Source organism: Paroedura picta, chromosome 2 (genome assembly GCF_049243985.1).
Source record: "Paroedura picta isolate Pp20150507F chromosome 2, Ppicta_v3.0, whole genome shotgun sequence".
Classification (NCBI taxonomy): domain Eukaryota; kingdom Metazoa; phylum Chordata; class Lepidosauria; order Squamata; family Gekkonidae; genus Paroedura; species Paroedura picta.
In genome coordinates, this window is record NC_135370.1 from 126,926,203 (window position 1) to 126,948,075 (window position 21,873).

Genomic DNA, 21,873 nt, shown 5'->3' on the forward strand with positions numbered 1-21,873 from the left:
GGCAGGCGGGGACCGCTGCTCCCGGGGGGCGGGCGAGAGGCGGCCGCGAAACGTTCCTGTACGGAATTGTTCTTATCCAGAATTCACCCAGCTTGAACTACAGCTCATTCTTCGTGCAGGATTCATTCAAGGTGGCGTCGCCATTCGGCACCACAACCCAGAGAGGCGTGCTCCTTCCTTGAGGAGGCCATTCCCGCTCCCTGGCCTATTTGTAGTGGGAGGTCCCGTCAAGTCAAAGCCGACTAATGGCAACCTTGTAGGGCAGCCTTTCTCAACTTTTTTACCATTAAGAAAGCCCTGAAACATTCTTCAGGCTTCGAGAAATCCCTGAAGTGGCACAATCGTCCAGAATATGTTTGGGAAAGAGCTGTGTACACACCCACCCGGCTTCCTTCCCCTTCCCATCCTTTCCCGGCCCATCATAGACCATTGGGGTGGGTGGGTCAACACGACCGTATGTGATGATAATACCTGATAAATGTTTGAGACATTTAAAAAATACATTAAAAATCAATTAACTCCCACCCATCAGGAAACCCTTCCAGGGCCGTCAAGAAACCCCATGGTTCCATGAAACCGTGGTTGAGAAAGCCTGCTGTAATTTTCAAGGCAAGAGATGTTCAGAGGTGGTTTGCTGTGACACCCCTGCCTAGCTTCTGAGAAGTGAGATTGGGAGTAGAGAGAGTCTATCGCTCCAGGTAGCCCGAGTTCCTTGGAGGAAAGATGGAATAAAAATAAACTAAATACTTTACCTGCATACTGTTCTACCCTTGTTGGCTCAGGGTGGCTAACATTTTTAAAACCATTCACATTAACTAACAATTAAAGGTATCCCCTGTGCAAGCACCGGGTCATGTCTGATGCCCTCTAGCGTTTTCATGGCAGACTCAATACAGGGTGGTTTGCCAGTGCCTTCCCCAGTCATTACCGTTTATCCCCCAGCAAGCTGGGTACTCATTTTACCAACCTCGGAAGGATGGAAGGCTGAGTCAACCATGAGCCAGCTGCTGGGATTGAACTCCCAGCCTCATGGGAAGAGCTTCAGATTGCATGTCTGCTGCCTTACCACTCTGCGCCACAAGAGGCTCTTCAACAATAACAATTATATATCATTAATATAAAACTGCCTCTTATTGCAATCCCTGTGAGGACTGAACAGAATTTGGAGGGGTTTCCTATCACTGGATGAGTACAGAGGCCAGCGTCTCAAGAGTTGGAGCTCTTCTGCCTGGTCTTTGGTTGAGGTCAGGGCAAGGAAGACCTGGGACCCACCCCGAGTTAGCCAGAATATCAGGCTGCCTTTGCATTCCTCCTGATGTGTTTTAACAATTCTGTGAGCAAGGGGGAGGGAGTTTGATTGCCACCTTGGGGGGGGGGGATAAGTGCGATTTTAATGGGAATTATGATTTTATGTTTTATGGGGTTTTGCAACTTGTTTGTGACCTGCCACGAGCCACTATGTGGGAGTGGCAGTTTATAAAGGGAATCATAAATTAAAATATATTAAAAATAAATAAATGATGTTCTTTCCTGGTCTGAAACATAGGCCTGGCAGAACAGCTCCATTTTGCTGGCCCTCTGGAATTGTCAATCTGCCTGACATCTGCATGTGGGTGTTGTGCAGATGACTACAAAGATGTACACAATTATATAATAACAAACCACAGGTACCCTTCAAACATTTCTACATCACAAATAATTAGGCATGCAATAGAAAGATGACTTTGTTTTTAAAGAGAAAATTTAGGAGCTTTCTGAAATCTGAAATCTTGGCCTGACACAGTAGTGTCATGAGAGGTGCAGTTCAAATGCAATAGCTCATTCCACAAATTGGCTGCCATCATGTACTTTCCCTCAAACTGCTGTAAAAAACTACAGACTAGATGAACAATGAAGCTGTGTTCTACACAGCATTACACCATAAGATTAAGTTACATGATTTCTGTTCGTAAAATTTTACTGGTACAGCACATAATCATGACCATAGAGAAGGAGCCTTGTCCCTGCAAGAGTAGCATCTGATTCAGCCATGACAAGTTGCAAATGGGTCAAAAGAAAGTGTTGGCTCTTGACTGATCTATGTCGTCACTGCTTACAAATAACTCCCTCTTTTGCTAAAGTATGTACAGTCATGTATGTCTGTAGCCTTAATTTGGTAGGCCTATGTGAAAAGTATGGACCTCACAAATAAGTTAAACATTTTCATCAGACATGAGATTGGTGATGAATTAGGATCTTGTTTCTTTCCTTCAGTGTCACTGCAAGAAACTGTAATTTTAGAACTTCTTCACCAAGAGTGATTGATATGTGGAAGTGGTGGCGGCTACAGGCCCAGACAGCTTAAAGAGGAGATTGAATGAACAAATGGAACAGAGGTCCATCAGTGGCTATTAGCCGCAAAGTATAGATGGAACCCTATGTCTGGGGCAGTGATGTGTGTGTGTGTGTGTGGGAGGGGGGCGGGGTGGACAATAGTGGGAGGTCTTCTGGAGTTCTAAAATCACTGTTGAACCTGGTGATGGTGCTTGGAGTTTGGCCAATGTGTGACACAGTGTGTTGGTCTGCAAGGGCCATTGACCTGATCCAACTTTTTAAGTACAGCTGATACATCTTGGAGGGTCCATATTCAGCCTGTCCTGAGGCAGCTGCATTGGTTTCCAGTTGTGGCCTGGTTCAGGTTTAAGGTTTTGGTATTAACTTTTAAAGCCATCCTCAGCTTGTGCCCTGCCCTACCTGAGGGACCAGGTAGTAATGGGTTTAAACTACAAGTACGATATAGGCTAGATATCAGAGGGAAAATGTTCACAGTCAGAGTAGTTCAGCAGTGGAATAGGCTGCCTAAGGAGGTGGTGAGCTCCCCCTCACTGGCAGTCTTCAAGCAAAGGTTGGATACACACTTTTCTTGGATGTTTTAGGATGCTTTGGGCTGATCCTGCGTTGAGCAGGGGGTTGGACTAGATGGCCTGTATGGCCCCTTCCAACTCTATGATTCTATGACCGCTTGTCTACTTATCCCCACCCCCAAAGGGCACTTTGCTGTGCAGGTGTGAATCTGCTTGTGGTCCCTGGCCCCAGAGAAGTACACCTGGCCTCAGCGTGGGTCAGGGCCTTTTCGGTCCTGGCCCTGACCTGGTGGAATGAGCTTCCGGAAGAGCTGAGGGCCCTGACGGAGCTGTCTCAGTTCCGCAGGGCCTGTAAAATGGAGCTCTTCCACCAAGTCTTTGGTTGAGGCTGGGTTTCAGGAACAACTGGGCCCCCTTCTCCAACCAACACTATACCATTCTGTGAAACCTATAACCTAGAATCATAGAATCATAGAGTTGGAAGGGGCCATACAGGCCATCTAGTCATACCCCCTGCTCAACGCAGGATCAGCCCTAAGCATCCTAAAGCATCCAAGAAAAGTGTGTATCCAACCTTTGCTTGAAGACTGCCAGTGAGGGGGAGTTCACCACCTCCTTAGGCAGCCTATTCCACTGCTGAACTACTCTGAATTTTTTTTCCTGATATCTAACCTATATCGTTGTACTTGTAGTTTAAACCCATTACTGCGTGTCCTCTCCTCTGCATCACATAACCTGTAATGGTTGACTCTAGTTCGGGGAGGATTGAGGATTATGTCACCTTTTGCGGGGTTTTTTATGGTATTAGGGGATCTGTGATTGGTTTTATTGGGGTTTTAATCTGTTTTCGTGTAACCCATCACAAATCTATGGAGACTGATGGGATATAAATCGAAGATATAGATAAATAAAATAAATATGTGCATTTTTACCACATCAGGTTGGCGGGGACTGGGTCAAGGTTTATCAGATTACACTACGGCTATCTCCTTGACTCAGACACAGCACCGACATGTGAATAAATGTCAGTCTTAAGAACATAAGAATTGTCCTGCTGCAACAGAAAAGTGGTTCATCAAAAGTGGTTTCAAAAGTGGTTTCACGCAACAATAAACCTGAAGGACCAACAAACTGGGCATAGAGACCAAGGTTCCTTCCAAAGAGGGCACAAAGGTCAAGATGTTGTATCCTAGCCACTGCTATTCAGAGGTTTGCTGCTTCAAGTAATTATGGAATACAAAGCCAGCAGATATAATTACATCCATAAGCATTGATGAGGTTAAACAGGTCCATGCATGACTTCTGAGGTTCCCTTTAGTGATCATAGGTAGTAGCCACTGATGGACCTATTCTCCACTAATTTGTCTAATCTCTTTTTCAAGTCATCTGTGCTTGGGGCCATCATTAAATTTACTGGCAGTGAATTCTATAATTTAATTACTAGTTGAATAGAGGAGAGCTGTTTTTTGTGCCCTGCTTTTTAATACCCAAGAGTCTCAGTGCAGCTTACAATCACCTACCCTTCCTCTCCCCACAACTGGCATGTTGAGAGAGCTCTGAGAACTATGACTGGCTCAGGGTCACCCAGCTGCATGCATATGGAAGAGGACTGGGGAGTCCAATGAGGTTCTCCGGATTAGAGGTCAGAAGAAAAAGCTCTATCCACTTTCTCCATCCCATTTATTTTATAAACCTCTGTGTCCCCCCCCCCCACTTTAGTTGTCTTTTTTTCTAAATTGAGACATCCCAGACTTTACATTCTCCTCAGAGAAAAGATGCTCTACCCACTTAATCATCTTGGTTTCCTTATTATTTTTTTCTACCTTTCAGATATCTTGCAATATTCTGAAATTTTTCTTCAACAAAACTGAGTGGTTTTTTTTTTGGGGGGGGCTCTTCCCCCAAAATATGGTATCTATCCTATCAGCAATTACTAATAGATGACAATGCTACTGATGCTCAAACAGTATCCACACCTCAAGGAGCTTTTTATAGCAAGCACCTCAGTTCAGAATTTCTGTTGAATCCTCCTGCGGTTTCTGAAAACACTGCTAGCAAAAAGCCTTGGGATTGTTCCATAATTTGATGAGTTACATACTCATCACAGAGTTCATTTGAAGAACAACACAGAGTGTAGTACTAAGCAGAGTTATACCCTTCTAAGTAAGTGAACATAGTAGTGCAATGATGCTGTTAGTTTTTAAGATTCAATTGGACTTTTGATTTATTTTTCTAAAAGACTGACAGCCTCTTTGCAATTAGGACTACATTTTTGTAGATTTCTATAAAGATTTATCAGGAGGAATTAAGAAAAAGCAATGTCAGCTGGAGCTTCCACTATCACCTTCATGAGATACCAAGTATATCTGACACTCATCCAACAGGTATAACCTGATACCTTATGGTGACCCTCAAAACCCCAGGTGTGGACAAAGTGGGAAGCCCAAGTAGAAGCTCACCTGAGATGGTGGAGTGCAAACGAAGAACCAAAGAAGAGCCCTGCTGGAACAGTCCAATTGTCTCTTTTGGTCCAGCATTTTGTCTCACACAGTGGCCAACCAGTTCCTCCAAGGCCTTCCCCTGATGTTACCTCCTGACTCTAGGATACAGAGAATTAGTGCCTTTGAATGTGGAGCCTCTCCCATATTGATAGCCATTGATAGACTATTTCTCTGGCCACCAGTTCATCCTCTGGCAGCCCAAGGTCTCTCCTCTGCCCACAAGGGAATAGAATATCAAGCTCCCATGAGGCATTACAGAATACTGTGCAGAATCTTCTGCAAATGCCTCTGGACTGCTATAGGCTATTCCTATGGCTGGAGGCACTAGCTCCTATAAGTAGTCTCAGTGTAGCATTGACTGTTGTTGGTGAACATTTCTATGAAACAGCTTTTACTGTCCCAATATACCTTAACTTTTGTTGTTGGGTGCAAAGTCGACCCATTGCAACCCCATGGACAATGATCCTCCAGGCCTTCCTGTCCTCTACCATTCCCCGGAGTCCATGTAAGTTTGCACCAACTGCTTCAGTGACTCCATCAAGCCACCACATTAACTTTACATGGCCTCATTTGATCCTGGCTGTGAAGGCTTCTGCCTAGTCCTGGTCTCTCCATGTAAACAGACATATTCAGTGTTTTAAACCTAGCTTCATGAAAGATAAAGCCAGTTTTGCATAAACCTTTAATCAGTTGCTTGATGAAGGAACTCCCTGGAAGTGGACTTAGTAGTCTAATAGACTTTCACAGCATCAAGAAGCTACTGACCTCTGATTCAGTAAGTGCAAATAGTAGAAACAAAGGTAGCAACATATGGTACAAAACAACTAAGAAGCAAAAGAATGAGGGAATTGTCTTAACTTGTAGCCTAAAAATGAGTAACCTTTGCATTAGTTTGATATCTTGAGCAGTTTGGTGGGGAATTCTATAAACGTGATACTGCCCCAGAAGACCCTGCATCCAGTTAATCTCTGGAAGCAGCAGCCGCCAAAACAGGACAAGATCTTTAAAGAGATTTTAAAGTGTTGGGCAGATTGAATGAGAATAGGACAGCCATCCTTAAGTATTGCCTTTATAGGCCGTTTAGGTATTTTAAAATACCTGAAGATTGGAATAGAGAAGTGGCTTTTATTTTTTAAGAGAGAAGGGTAATGGAATGTGTAGACAAAGGCATTATTTTCACAAAATCTGTGAGCATATTATTTAATCCACAGAAATCAAGACAATTCAAGTTAAGATGCCATATCTATAATCTATCTGCATTTTCAATCTTACACAAAACAGTAAGCAAACAAATGCTAAAGAAATGAGTAGTCTGTATGGTTTACTAGTAGCTACTGTGTTATCTTAGAATGAGGAAATTCCAGCTAGGATGCCAGGGTGGATATAAGAATAAAGTAATATCAATTTGAGGGAGAGGGAAGCTTCTTTGTCAGGCTGAAAACCATGCATGGTATTTCTATAAATAAAGCCATTTACACAATGTAGCTTGTTTCCTACAGCTTTTTATGCATTAAAGATTTCAGATTTGACCAGTGTAATACTTGGAATGGCATGATCATAAAACCCCATTCAGTGAGCAATTATGTATACACTGATCATAGAAGAGAAGAACTACTGCTAGTTCTTCTTCTGTCGAACTTAACAGCCTGGATAGTATGTGCCAGAGAGCAGCTGAAAATAGAACACTGCAATCAAACTATATAGCAGAGTTTCTAAACTGGCACCACAGGGTGCTGGAACAAGCCAGTGGTCACAGAATTAATTCTTCATTGACATTTCAAATCTAAAAGCTTTCTGAAAGGAAATTATTTCAGTTTTCCTGCTGTGTTAGTATTCAAATGCGATACTGCAAGAAACTTTCTGTTACATGATAAACAGATGCCAAATGAAAAATAAATGAAGGCACTCTGAAGCAGAAGTCTAAAAATCAGTTGTGATGCTACTTTGGTAACACCATGAGGAAAAGAAACAAGGTGTCCCAGGTGAATTTGCAGATTACAACTTAATATGAATCCTGTTCTTGGAACAACAATTAAATTATAGTACTGTAACAAGAATCCCTATCATTTTTACTGGTAAAAAAACTCCTGGGGGAGGGAAGGACAGAACACTGGTGCTGGAGAAAAGAACTTGTATTATACAAAGACTAGGGGCAAAGCCCGTTGTCTCCAAGAATACAACGGGCACTAGAGCTTGGCAGTGGGAAGAGGAAGGGGAGGAGTTGTCCAGTAAGGGCATGGGGTTGAATGTTGAGGCCTACTGCACAGGGTTGTTGTGCAGATGAAACAGGAGACAAAAAAAAGTTTCATCTGCAGAATAACACTGTGCAGTGACCTCAAACCTGCAGAGAGTTGCAAAGAAGAAAGACACATGGCTTGGCTGTGTCTAACCCCTAGCCAGAGCAGTATTTTAAGTGAGGGGCTTTTCTGTGGCCTCCCTGTCAGGCAACTGTTTGGCAGAAGGGGAAAGTCCCCCCCTCAAAAGGAAGGCCTTCAGGCTCCCCTGCGTTGCTCTTGGAAAGGCCTCCTCCCCTCAGTCAGGGGCTGTCAGAGGCTCCTTCGCAGCAGGCCTGAAGGGGGGGAGGGGGAGCACTCTGCAGCCTCCGGCCAGCTCTGTCAGGGTTCTGAGGCAATTTGCAGTTGGACATGGCAGTTAGGACAGCCTTGGGGCGAAAAGGGCTGGCACAGCTTGTCTAAGCCTCTGTTCTCATCCCCCTTGGCAGCCCTAATGACCTCCTCTCCCTGCAGTGGTCAGGAGCAGACTGGCAGCCAGACTGGGCTGGGTGAATGGAATTCTGGTCTGTCCTGGTGAGGGGCCAATAGGAAGGCGCTTCGCGTGCCTCCCCATTGGCTGCTTGGCCCTGGATGGACACTCGGAGGGCCCAATCAGGAGCCGCTTTGCGGCTCCTGAATGGGCCCTCTGAGTTTTTATCCTGGACAGGGCCCGCCCTAACTCCTCCCCAGGTGGCATTACCCTTTTATTTAACCGCAGGAGCGGTTAAAGATCTGAGATATATTTTTGTTTTTCTGTTCTAAAGAGGTTATTTCACATAGTAAAATTAGCCTCATATAACCCAATAGCCTTCTTTTCCTATAGCTTTCATTCTTTTGCTCATTTGGAAATCTCTTTCCGTTTCTCATATGTAGAGAATAGATTTCTATATCTATACTAGTTGAGATCAAAACACATAAAAACTGAAGCCAAGATCTTGCCTTCCTCTGTTTAAGGAAAGGTTTTTAAACCTATAGAGGTAAATACAGGTAAGGATGTGAGACCCACACACACAGAGACACAAAAGCTAGCAAAAAATGAAAAAGCCCAAGACAAGCTAAACACACAACATTTATTGTTTTGAAAACAACCGTTTTTAAGCCAATTTTACACATTTTGGGGGATCTTATTTTATATCTTCTAATATCTGATTTTAGTGATCATGGGAAGGTTGATCAGTAGGGGACAAGGATTTTTTAAAAGGCTGTAATCCTATGCACATTTACATGGAAGTAAGCTTTACTGAAAATAGTGGCACTTACTTCAGTGTAAACATGTACTGGGATATATATAGATTGACCAAAACCTCTTTTAAATGTCAAAATTAAATCCATACTATTTTATTTACTATAAAAAATTAAGCCTGCAGTTTCCAGAGATGTGCACACATATGTTTGGTCCAAGATGACATTTTGTTATTTTGTTATAATAAAGATATCTTCATTTGAAGCAGTAATACCAGCCACATAAACATCAATACACTTCAAAGCAAGGGCAGGAAAAGCACTTTGGTGTCTTGCATTTAAGAAAACAGATAAAAACATTAACATCGGAATAATATACAAAAAATCCCAGCTACTAAATGTCTTTTGAAAAGTTTTTGGAAATTCTCATTATAGCTAAACAGTATTAAACAAATTGACTAGACAAAAGAATGAAGTCTAGATTTGTTATCACATTTTTTTAATATGTTCTGTGACAAGCAATATCAAAGATGCCAACTCTCAAGCGCCATCATTATTACTGTGTTTGGAAACCAGGCAACTTTCAGCAACAACACATAGGAGGCATATTGTCATTTTAATTAAATATTAAAACATGAGCTGTGTACATTATTTTCCCCTAAAAAACACAGCAATCTCAAAAAGTTTTTACTGTAAAATATTTTTATGAAATGCGTGAACCAGCAATACATGCACTTATGTGTCTCCCCCTCTGAAAACATGTGACAGACAGAAGAGAAAATGGACAGAACAAGTGAGGCTGGGCATGGGGAGGGGTGTAAGGATGGAATGCAACATTGAACTCCATTTCCTATGTTTGAACAAGGAAAAAAGAAACCTCATACATTTTGTATAATACTTTTTAAAGTTTTCTATTTATGCCTAAATCTTGGAGAAAAATACTTTTATTCTATAATAAAATACATTTGTTTAGATGTAACTTCTTCTGCAGAAAATAATTTTGTAAACCGTTGTTTTCAGGGGGCATGATAGACAGTTTCATTTTCACATTCTCCCCTCTGCCCCACCCCTTCCCCTCCCTAAATGGGACCTGTTATCTGAAGTGGAAACCGGAAGAGGGGGATGCAGAGCAGAGCCCGCTTTGCAAACAGAAAGAAAGGTGCGGCTGGATGGGAGAGGGTAAAGATGTGCGGTGGATAGATAGGTAGTAGTTAAAGGTCACTTTCGCCATAGAGAGCTGTAGAGAAAGACATGTAGTCCAAGGCACCAGGCACAGAATCCAGCCCAGTGTAAGGTGCCATTCTAGCAATGCAATATTCAGCTTGATCAGGAGGCAGTTCCCGCCGCAATTCATCCACAGTGATATAGTTCTGCAAGAGAACACAGAGACATTTAAATTGCATGAGGCCGACACAACTCTTTAAATGTGAACAGTGGGGTTATTTTGCACACTAGATAACAGTTTTATTGAGTAATCTTTTTGTTATTTGATTGTTACAATATCTTTCATGACCTATAGTATTAGTGAACAGTGCAGCTGAATAGCTTTTTTGAAAACAACCACATTTCAGGTCTTTCAGCAAACACAGCTGGACAAAATATTTATGAAAGCTACAAGATTTCAGCCAATACATGAAGCATTTTATGGAAGCATTTTAAAAAGGTGTTTATGTATTACCACTTTCAGATACCTAGCTCTGGATTGTTGTTCTGTTAACTTTGACACATTCCAGAGAGAAGACTTGTAAGTCTGTCACAAGAAAAACAGATTAAGGAGCCTTCTTGCACTTTCAAGCACACTAAAAGTATGCTTCTGAACATTTCCTTTTTAATAAATAGTTTAATTTTTGATACTGTTAGTTCTCTGTACAACATAGACCCCTGTTGGAGGCACCCCAGGGTAAGGCTGGTAGTTGGCAGGTGGCTATTCCTCCAGGGGTGAAACAAAGCAGTTAACTGTCCCCGTTAACTGACCAGGCACTGGGCAGTGAGAGACAGACAGGCAAGGTCTAGGAAGGCAAGTGGAAAATCCTGATCTTCCCTGCGGGCAATTCCTTACAAAGGTCAGGTGGTGGCAGTGGATTCCCAGAGAGAGAAAAAGAAAGAAAAGTGTTGGGAAAACCCAGGAGGGCAGGGTGGAACAGAGCCTGCAGGGCAGAACAAACCCTTTCTGCCATGTAGCATAAGCTTTTATAAATCAAAGCTTAGTGATTTGACTCACAAAAGATTACGGAAAAATAAATGTTGTTAGTCTATAAGGTCCCTCTGAAATTCTGTTTCTAGTATCTCTGTGTGCACTGACAAAAGCATACAAAGATCCTGTATCAGTGTTGTAGAGATCCCCGATTCCATTGTACTAACCTGACTCACTACTTCAAGGGTAGGACATTTGTGGAGATGGAATTCTATGATTTTCTGGCACCCAATCCAGTGCTCAGATATTTCTATCCCACATCTCTCATCCACAATTAATACAGGGTTTTCAAGGACTAGGCTGTGTAACGTAAGTAGCCATCAAGAACTTGGAGAACAGGATGATCTTGATAGGCTCGAGAAGTGAGTTAAACGGAATAAAATGAAGTTCAGTAGGGACAAGTGTAAAGTTCTGCATTTAGGTAGGAAAAACCAAACACACCAATATAGGATGGGGGAGACTTGTCTTGGCCGTAGCGTCTAATAGTAGACCATACATTGAACATGAGTCAACAGTGTGACTTGGTAGATAAAAAGGCAAATGGGATTTTGAGCTGTATCAAACGGAGTACCGTCTCCAGATCACCAGATCACCACTTTGCTCTGGTTCAGCTTCATTGAGTACTGTGTTCAGTTTTGGGCACCCCAGTTGAAGAGGGATGTAGACAAACTGGAGTGTGTCCAGAGGAGGGCAACAAAGATGGTGAGGGGTTTGGAGACCAAGACGTATGAGGAAAGGTTGGGGGAACTTGGTCTGTTTAGCCTGGAGAGGAGACGACTGAGAGGGGATTTGATAGCCATCTTCAAATATTTAAAAGGCTGCCATATAGAGGATGGAGCAGAGTTGTTTTCTCTTGCCCAGGAGGGACAGACCAGAACCAATGGGATGAAATTAATTAAAAAGAAATTCAATCTAAACATCAGGAAGAACTTCCTAACAGAGTGGTTTCTCAGTGGAACAGGCTTCCTCGGGAGATGGTGGGTTCTCCATCTTTGGAAATTTTTAAGCAGAGGCTGGATAGCCATCTGATGGAGAGGCTGATCCTGTGAAAGCTTAAGGCCACCGCTGGCATGTTACAGTGGATGAGCTCACAATGGGTTGTGAGTGTCCTGCATAGTGCAGGGGGTTGGACTAGATGACCCATGAGGTCTCTTACAACTCTATTATTCTATGATTCTATGAACAGAAGGGGAATTTTCTTAAAACCATAGTTTTTTTTAATGTATAACTTTAAGCCAATGTAAAATCAAGGTTAACGTCAAACTGCCTACATGTTGTCCATTCAAGTCTGAACTTACTTTATCTCCAGCCAGTATTTTGAAAGAAGCCATAACTTGATCAGCTGTATCAGTATCAGCCGTTTCTCGGGACATGAAGTCAATGAAGGCTTGAAATGTCACTACTCCTATGCGGTTGGGATCTACAATGCTCATTATTCGAGCAAACTCTGCTTCACCCTGGACAGTTAGACAAACCAAATAAAAATACATTAGAATTTTGTTTTGCTGCATACACCATTACTAAAATGCTATACACCAAGAACACACTGATGTTGTAAATACTCATGAGAAACTTCAGCTTGCTCAAAACTCATCTATTTGACATCAGTGTTTTACCAAGTGCACTGCTGTCTATGTTTCCTAGACTCTGTGCTAACAGAACAAAAAGGAAAAAAAGCCAGATGACAGATAACACTAGGTGAATGTTCTGATCCCCCGTACAGTGAAATACGTAAGGACTTTGTATCATAAATCACCTGGCATTTTTTCCCTTTTTGTTCTCTTGCCTATGTTTCCAAGCATAATATAAGATGCTGAGTGTAACCTTTAAAGTGCTATATGTAATTTGAAGATTTGGGCTGTACAAAACTTCTACCTTAAGTTTCAAAAAGTTTTTATCTCTTAGCAGAGAACAGACAGGAAAAATCAATTGCTCTCATGCCTCAATTAGCAATGCCATAAAAAATGCTAATGGTGGAAGACAGTGAAATGGTCAGCTATACCTCTAGCTACAAGTTGACATCTCAAAGGGGAAAGAGTTTTGAGAAGATGAAGAGGCTGGATTATATCTTCCTAAAGATTTCAGGAAAGATTTCTTTGACCCACAGGGGATGGATAAATTGAGATAATAAAACCCCTTGGCATAGGGGCAGCTCTCTTTGGCTGATTTCATCTAGGGAGAAAGAGTTCTTATACTTTGGCTCCTGCCATGGAGATGAGGCAAAGGACTAAAGGCATAAAGGTAATGGCAAAGTTTCAGAACACTAGAACTCTTGAGTTTAAAAGTCTGCCTTAGAATAAGATCAGCTAGGGCACGTGCAGGGTGAGGGACAGAGGAATTACATGTTTACATCTTTATTTTGAATTTCTTCTTTATTCCTTGCTATACTGAGAGTATGCATATGGCATGTTTTTCCTGATTAAAGCTTTATAATATTGAATGTTGCTAGTACTTTGTATCACACAGACTACCACAGTTGGGAACATATAACCACCAAATAATTAACAGAAAGGTGAAAGTATAGCTGTGGGGTGTTGCTTACTGTTGTTGCAGAAACTATTCAAGAAGCACTCCTGACTTTAGTACAACTACAGCCCATAAAGGGAATCACAAGAACTATGGATGAATTATAGAAAGAATTCCATCTTTGACAGTAGAAAAGTACTGAAACTTCAAATTATGGAAAAACTAGATACTCTTACATTCAAAATGCAAATCTGGAGAAAGCTGGGTAGAAATAAATCAGAGGCCCTTATACATTTTAATTTCAATTCTAACCAAATGACTTTTCCTCATTGAGATAATCACGGTTAATCTTTCACCCAGACTCCCCAAAGCATCAATCAGAATGGTAGTCTTGTTTATCTTTCAAAACATGAAGTTAATCCAATTTGTTCCCTTTCAAATACAATGATGAGATGAAGATTTTCAACTATGCAACACTTTAGTGTTCAAAGTAATGGGAATAATGTGGCTTTGCCATGAGTCATTAGATGTGTGCTCATCCCTTTTTGAGGGGCAAACACACCATTGTGAGTGGAAGTGATAGATGCCTCTACATTACCATATTGTAACCAATGGAGATAAGGCAGGTGCGAAAATCTTCACAATCCAGCATGCCAGTCTTCTTCTACACAAGTTGGAGGATGAAGGCAATGAAAGAGGCAGCAGGAGTGAAAAGGAATCCAAGAAGAGATGAATTCATGAAAGATGTCACAAAGAATAGATTTGCATGAAGGAGAAATGGAAGATTGGACAATGAAACAACGCATTAAAGTGACTCAAAGAAGACAAAAGGATACATTTAATTGCAAATAAAGATGGGTGATGAAAGTTAAAATGGACACAAGAGGACAAATTGATGGGGATTTTCAAGAAAGATGATATGTGCAGAAAGGAAAGCAAAAGACAGGAAAGTTTATGGAATTAGGCAAATAGAATGTTTAACAGGGCAGTAGATATGTTCCATGATAGAAGCATGAGAATTTATAAAGTAAAAAAATAGAACAGTGATAAAACAGTAGTACATAGATGTGTGCACAATAACAAATAAGAACATTGACAGCAGATGGATTAAAACAAAAAGAAAGAGGAGAAAAATGTGTTATTTCCTCGTAATTCAATATTGGGCTCCGTTCCTCGCTAGCATCCAGTACCTGTGCATCGTTTCCAATATCGTAACCCAAACTGATGAGGCAGGCTTTGAATTCCTCAGGGCCAAGTGTGCCGGAGTGGTCCTGGTTATGCAGTGCGCCAGGCAGTTGGACATGCAGTGCCAAGGAGGTGGTAATGTACAACATAGGGAAGGAGGAGGAGAAAAAGGGGACAAGGGAAGGTGATGGGAAAGGAGGTGTACCATGCAGTGGGTGGAGAGACATGGGGTGGAGGAGGAGGGCAACGTGCAGAAAAAGACAGGGAAGAAAAATAAAAAGTGCACACAGTTAGATACGACGCTGAAAGTTCATACTGTGCCAATGCTTTTTAATGTCCTTTTTTGGTCACGCCAGACAAATATTTGCACATAAACTAGCAACAAGCTCTGATCTTTCCCCTCACAGGGACACATGAATCTGCCTTCTAGTGAATTAGTCTACCAAGGTCAGTATTATCAGACTGGTAGTGGATTTCCAGGGTCTCAGGCACCAGTCTTTCACACCACCTGCTATCAGGGACTTTTAACTGGGAACTGGATCTGGGACCTTCTGCTTGCAAGAAGATGCTCTACCGCTGAGCCTTGGCTCCTCCCAAACTCAGTAGAAGTGCCACATTTTCTCGGTAATCGAGAATTCAGAGGAGCTGTTAAAGGGCACAGACACATTTTTAAAGCCTTGTGACCACAGCAAATAGGACAGACTTGCCATGTGTCGTTCTCCTGTAGCAGAGTTATACATTGCAAGCACTGCTATTGCTGTAGATGGCACATTCCTGAATTTGCAAGAAAATGTTAGTGCATGTCCAGTGCAATCCTAAGTGGAGTTACATCCTTCAAAGCCAACTGACTTCAGTGGATTTAGACATGTCTTATTCTGCTTAGGATTGTATTTGGTAGTTTGCAAGAGCTGCATCTCAGTCAGCTACAGTCATTCTTTAGTAAAAAATTTCTAGAAGAAACTTCGGCTTTTATACCCCTCTTTTCACTACCCAAAGGATTCTCAAAGTAACTTCCAATCGCCTTCCCTTCCACTCCCCACAACAGACACCCTGAGATAAGTGGGGCTGAGAGAGTTTTAAGGAAACTAGTTTTTAGTGTGTATCTCTCTTATTTTATATAAACTTGTATTTGTTCTGCTTTATATACGGATGTAAGCCACCCAGAGACCTCTCTTTGGAGAGGGGCTGCCTCAAAATAAGTAAATAAGGGAACTGATCTGCAACAATAGTCTGAGAGAACTGTGACTGGCCCAAGGTCACTCAGCTGGCTGCATGTGGAGGAGTAGGGAATCAAACCCGCGTCTCCAGATTAGAGGCTACCACTCTTAACCACTACACCAAGCTGGCTCTGGTTATATATGCAACAGAATTTTGTGCAACTTTGAAAATGGGCGGTTCCTGTATTGAAAACTGATTCTCTACCTTTAACCTAGGAATTGACCCAGAAATACTACATAATAGTAATTAGTCACCTGTAAATTCTAAATCGTGAAAAACACACACAGTGAATATAAGCAACATTTAAAATGCAGGAGAGACAGAAGACTCGGTGGAGCACACTTAAAAGCGGCACACCCTTCACTCCAAGTTGCATCCAGCTGCAGGTGCCATTGCATCTGATCAACCATCCTTCCCTTACACAGCTGCTGAATACAATATTTCATTTGGATTCAGTAGCTAGTAGAAGTTCCCGGATGTGCCAAGCAAGGTTGCCCTCCTTCTTCTATCAGACAAAACCCAAGAACTGTCAGGAGGGGAGAGCGTGAAGCGCAGAGGATGTGCCTGGGGACAGGGGCTGTTGCTGAATCCAAGACATGAAGGTGGCCTCTTGGGTTCTTATCATGCAGATAAGTTCTTATCATGCAGATAAGGCAAGTTTAGGGTTAACTCCAGCAAAGTGTTTCACACCCACAGAATGCATTTTGGAAGAATAATACTGTGGATTGTTTAGAAATAAAATGTTTATGTTGGAATGAGAATAATGTACACATTTAACAATAATGAGGCTGGGAGTTCAATCCCAGCAGCCGGCTCAAGGTTGACTCAGCCTTCCATCCTTCCGAGGTCGGTAAAATGAGTACCCAGCTTGCTGGGGGGTAAACGGTCATGACTGGGGAAGGCACTGGCAAACCACCCCGTATTGAGTCTGCCATGAAAACGCTGGAGGGCGTCACCCCAAGGGTCAGACATGACTCGGTGCTTGCACAGGGGATACCTTTACCTTTACCTTTTATGGATAATATATATACAAGAGCTTTTGCTGTGAGCAAAGCATAAATTAATGGCAACTATCTTCAAAGAGGCTCATTAGGATAATGCCATCATTTTCTGAATTTAGAAAGCGATAAGCTAAGAGGTTTCTGCGTTAGTGTCTCAGGGGGTAGCAATGTTGGTCTGCAGCAGAACAGTAGCTTTTGAGTCCACGAGCACTTCAGAGACCCACAAGATTCTGGGGGTTGGAGCTTTCAAGAGTAGAAACTCTCACCCTCAGATACGAGTCAGAATGAAGATCTTTGTGTCCTTATATCCCAATGAGAAGATGGGAGGGACAGTGCAAAGGATGCAGCATTTATTTGCAACACTCTGCTCACCTTCTGACTGGGATAAAAGGACAGCGATCTCCGTTCCAACTTTTATCTGATGAATGAATGGAGCGTTGACTCCCAAAATCTTATCAATCTTGAAGATGCTGCTGGACTCGAATCTAGCTGTTCAAATGTTTGTGCTTGCATTCTGTCAGATGCCAAACATTTTGATGTTAAAAGAACTCACTATGATTTTTAAAAACAAGGGAACTACAACTTTAAAAGGATATAGTTTCCAGCCATGCTCATTTATAGGACCCCTCCAAGTTACAGATATTAAGCATTTCCCACCTTACCCTGTCAAAGTGGTTGAAGGAGGCACGGAATTCATTCATCTGTTCCTGGCTGATTCCTTTGGCATCTCGGGTCAAAATCTGATTTTCTACTTCATTAATTGTTCTGGCGATTGTTGTTAGGAGCTGCTCCCAGCCCACTCGGATGTGCTGGAGAATCAAAAGGAAGATCCCCCCCACAAACATTTTAAGTTGAGCAACAATAGCAGATTTTCATTTAGATGCAGTCTAGGCCTGCGTTTTGAAAAACATGCCCGGTAGCCTTTCAGTTCTCAGTCAGGCATTAAAAATAAGATTATTACATGTACCTACTGAGTACTTCCATGTAATTCTCTTGTCAACAGGAAACAACTGTGCATAAAAGTAGAAGCCTCTGTTGGCATGGTGCCCACCAAACACTTTGATAATCAGAGAGTGTGCCATAAATATTGCTGTGGGCACACACTCTACAGATTTTGTCTGCTAAACTGTTTTAGCAAGTCTCATTTCAGACATCCTGTGAAACTATGGCTTATTTTTACTATGGCTGGTTTGTGAAACCAAGACTTGGTTGTGAAACCAAGACTTGGTTGTGAAACCAAGACTGGTTTACTACTATGGCTGGTTTGTGAAACCAAGTTCATAGGCAATCATTTAAACCCAGGTTTCCTTTGACAAACAGAGTCTTTATTCCTTTCCCTCTGCATCACAGGCTGGAGAAACAAACCAGGACTCAAGCAGGATATCATACATCATGAAGGTTAATTGTGAATAATAAACCAACTTCAGAGTCTGTATTGATGACCCCCTAACTAACCGTTAGTTAGTGTGATGGCTGTTCTCAAGACAGTTACATTAACCAAAGTTACTTTATGTCTGAACTGATCCCAAGTGTTCATATTTATATATAAAGAAATATAAAGAAACAATGTTTGGAAGGTCAGTTAGGGATGGAATTGAGGCCTTTAACTTCACCTAAAAGGTGCTGCAAAGATGGAGTTATGTTTTTAAAACTGAGAGTTTTCCAGATGGCCAGACGATTACTCTTTCGACTGTGTTTTTTGTTGTTGTTGTTGTTTAGATTAGTTATAGATTATGAGCTTCAGTTTTACCAAGAACTTTAGAACAGGGCTGCGGTCAGTATAGGGACATTCATTCAAACATCTGCCCTGTTCTTTGCATGTCTGTGTTCTTCTCTCCCAGGCTCCCAATGTCCTTTACCTCCATGGTATAATTGGTGTGCTTATTGTCAAAGATTAGTGCCTCCTGAATCTGCTGGTGATCGCCCTCCAGCTGATCAATCTTTGGTTTGTAGTTCACAATGCTCTTCTCATACTGTCGCAGATGACTGAGCTGATCCTCCAGAGTCCCGTGCATCTCTATGGAGATACGACCAATCTCCTGTGTGAACCAAAAAAAAAATGGGCAGGTCGGTGACAAGTTTCAACACGTATGGCTTAGGCTTAGGATCATTTCCCAAGTAGACTAAAAATATGTTAACTACAACCCTTGTAGTCTCAAGAGAACAGAACCCTGCTTACAGACTTTTCAGAGAAGAGGCAAACACAACTGCTGGCATAATGAACTATAACTCCTCAAATACATTGCTAACTGCAGTATGAACCTCCAGAACGCATTTTTATTTCCTTTCTGACACATCATTTCTTTCTGCTAAATTTAAGCTGTTTTTGGTTAGTATACATTATAGAACTCATAGCTGATATCTTTTCAAATGTCAACATTGAATTATTTATGTTTTTTAAATTATTTTATGTTATTTATTATTTAATTATATTTACATTAATTATTTTAAAACTAGGTGCAATACAAATGGTTACATTTTGTAGACACAGGTTTGTTCTCTTCAGAAAGATATGCAGCCACATGCTGACACTGAAACTTGGTGATTTACATTTTTACCTCCATCTTGGTTTGGATCCAGGGTCCGATAACATTGGCTTGAGCCCCAAACTGCTTGCGCAGTCTCTCATTATGCTGCTGGCGTGCATGCTCCTCCATCAAGGCCTGGTCTCGCCTGGGTACCAGTTGTCTTACCTTTAGCAAAAAACATCAATATTTAGTACTAGAGGCAAAGCACGTTGCTCTCAGGAAAACAAGGGGTGCTAGGATGCACACCTGCACTGTAGCCTTCCTGGGGAAATGGCTACTTGGCAAAGGCCTAGACTGTTGAGATCCCGCCTCCAAACCTCAGGGAACATTTCTGACCCAGGGATCACCTGAAATCGGAGGTCATCTGCAGACTATAGAGATCAGTTCCCCAGGGAAAAATGGCTGCTTTGCATCGGGGACTCTGCAATGACAACTGATCTCAAAGCTCCTGGAGATGAAAGGGCTTGCATGGGAGGGGGAACTCTGTGGCCACTGTGCCCCAGAAAGGTTGCATGATGCCAATCTCCAGTTGGGACCTGGGGATTTGCTAGAATTGCAGGTCAATTCCAGGCAACAGAGATCAGCCCCCCTGGAGAAAAGGGCTACTTGGGAGGAGTGACTCTCTGGCTTTGGATCTCATGGAGGTGCAGGGATGCCAGGCTCCAGGTGGGAAACAAAGAGAAATGCTGTGTGGCAGTAATTGCTAATAACAATAAACATCAAATAATTCATAAATTTGTCACAGTTCCTTCAATGAAAATATGTAATTGATAGCAGAATTTGCCTGAAGAACTCAAAACCTTTGTCTGTATGTTCTTTAGTTCAGTTCAATATCAAAGTAAATCAAAAACAGTTGTATGTTACCATCAAACATGAAAATATTGGTTGACAAAGAACTTATAGAGGGTTTCTCAATGATTGCTTCTATGTCAGTTTTTCTCCATGTTACCATTGAGAAACCCCTGAAATATTCTTCAGGCTTCAAGAAATCCCAGAAGTGGGATCTCCAGGTCCCAGCTGGAGGCTAGCATCCCTTCCATTGTTCAGGGATGTCAGCCTCCAGGTGGGACCTGGAGAACCTCAGAATGAAAGCTCCTCTCCAGACTGCATAGAGGAATTGCCCTGGAGGAAGAGCTACTTAGGATTGGGGGCTGTGTAGCACTCCCCTCTACACACACAGAGAGAGAACCCAGAAGACAAAAGCATTCCTCCTTTCTCAAATTGCAAACCTTATTAACCACACAATACCTGAATATCTCCCTCCTTGGATTGCTCTGAGAAGCCACTGGCCAGCAAATCCAAATTTAAAGGAAAAGTATCCCATAACAGTCAATGAGCAAGTCAAAAAAGACTTACACCATCCTCCTGCAACAGCTTCTTCTGCCTGTGCTCTAGCTACATCTCTTTTAGGCAATGGCAATTTGTACAGTTCGGTGTAGCGGTTAAGAGCAGTGGCTTCTTGTGTGGTGAGCTGGATTTGATTCCCTGCTCCACCACATGCCAGGCTCGTCACAGTCCTGTTAGAAACTGTTCTCACAGAACAGTTTCTCTCACAGCTCTCTCAGCCTCACCTACCTCATGGGGTGTCTGTTGTGGGGAGAGGAATGGAAGTCTATTATAAACCACTCTGATACTCCTTTGGGCAGTGAAAAGCAGGGTATAAAAACCAACTCTTCATCTACTGGGAACATGCTACTGGGAAACAGTGTCTCCCCCCCTCTCCACATGTCCCCATGGTGATTCTGTGCCCTGTTTAAAGTTTTCCCATCTTCTATGCTATTGGTCTCAAATTTGCTTTGTTGTGATGGTCTTGGAACAAGACCAAGGTGATATCCATATGGAAAGGGAAAGTCTACATCTTTCCAGTCCCACCCACATCATTATTTTCCCTTCTGCAATTGCCTGTGATGGGTCCTCCCATAGGCCCCCCTCCAGAAAGTGTGTAGAGGCTGCACCAGGAGGTGGCTCACTCTCCTCTATGTCCTCCAAGTTGAAAGAGGCCAGGAGGCCAGGGCAACTTACTGACAGCAGAATTGCTCTTCCACCCAGCAAACTTATGGAACTGGCAGGAAGTTGGAGGCAGGCAGCTGACCCTTATTAGCTTTTCCTGACTGAGAGTTCTCTCCTGATTGGGGCTAAGCTATCAGGGCCAGCCATTCTTGGCTGAGGGCCATAATTTACTCATGAGTAAGGGTAGACGCTTTTCCTGGTTCCCAGAGAGCCAGCATTTCTGGGCCTCCCACAGACCTCCCCTCCAGAAAGCATACAGAGGCTGCCCCCAGGAGGCAATTCACTCCTGATTTGAAAGAGGCTAGGGCCAGTAAGTTTACTGACAGTGGAGTATGCTTTTCTCCTCTTGCACTCAGTAAACTTCTGGGACTAACAGGAAGTTGGAGGTGGAGAGCTGATTCCCTTATTAGTCCTTCCTGGCTGAAGGCTCCCTCTTGATTGGGGCTAAGCTACCTGGGTAGGCCATTCCTGG

At 42.4% G+C, this 21,873-nt stretch overlaps 1 protein-coding gene across 8 annotated transcripts in view; it reads right to left on the bottom strand.

Annotated features, from left to right (window-relative positions):
- Nucleotides 1-8,673: 8,673 nt before the first annotated feature.
- ACTN1 (actinin alpha 1) overlaps nucleotides 8,674-21,873 on the bottom strand; it is a 107,777-nt gene continuing 94,577 nt past the window's right edge. For 4 of the 8 annotated variants that reach the window (XM_077322582.1, XM_077322575.1, XM_077322577.1 and 1 more), the window contains 6 exons: nucleotides 19,422-19,556; nucleotides 18,723-18,902; nucleotides 17,526-17,672; nucleotides 14,650-14,730; nucleotides 12,292-12,450; nucleotides 8,674-10,169 (listed from right to left, as the gene is read on the bottom strand). In XM_077322582.1, the coding sequence (XP_077178697.1) occupies nucleotides 10,011-10,169; nucleotides 12,292-12,450; nucleotides 14,650-14,730; nucleotides 17,526-17,672; nucleotides 18,723-18,902; nucleotides 19,422-19,556 (861 nt within the window). In that variant the 3' untranslated portion in view covers nucleotides 8,674-10,010. Of the gene's footprint in view, nucleotides 10,170-12,291; nucleotides 12,451-14,057; nucleotides 14,124-14,649; nucleotides 14,731-17,525; nucleotides 17,673-18,722; nucleotides 18,903-19,421; nucleotides 19,557-21,873 lie in introns of all 8 variants that reach the window. The other 4 variants (XM_077322580.1, XM_077322579.1, XM_077322581.1 and 1 more) reach the window with 2 other exon arrangements.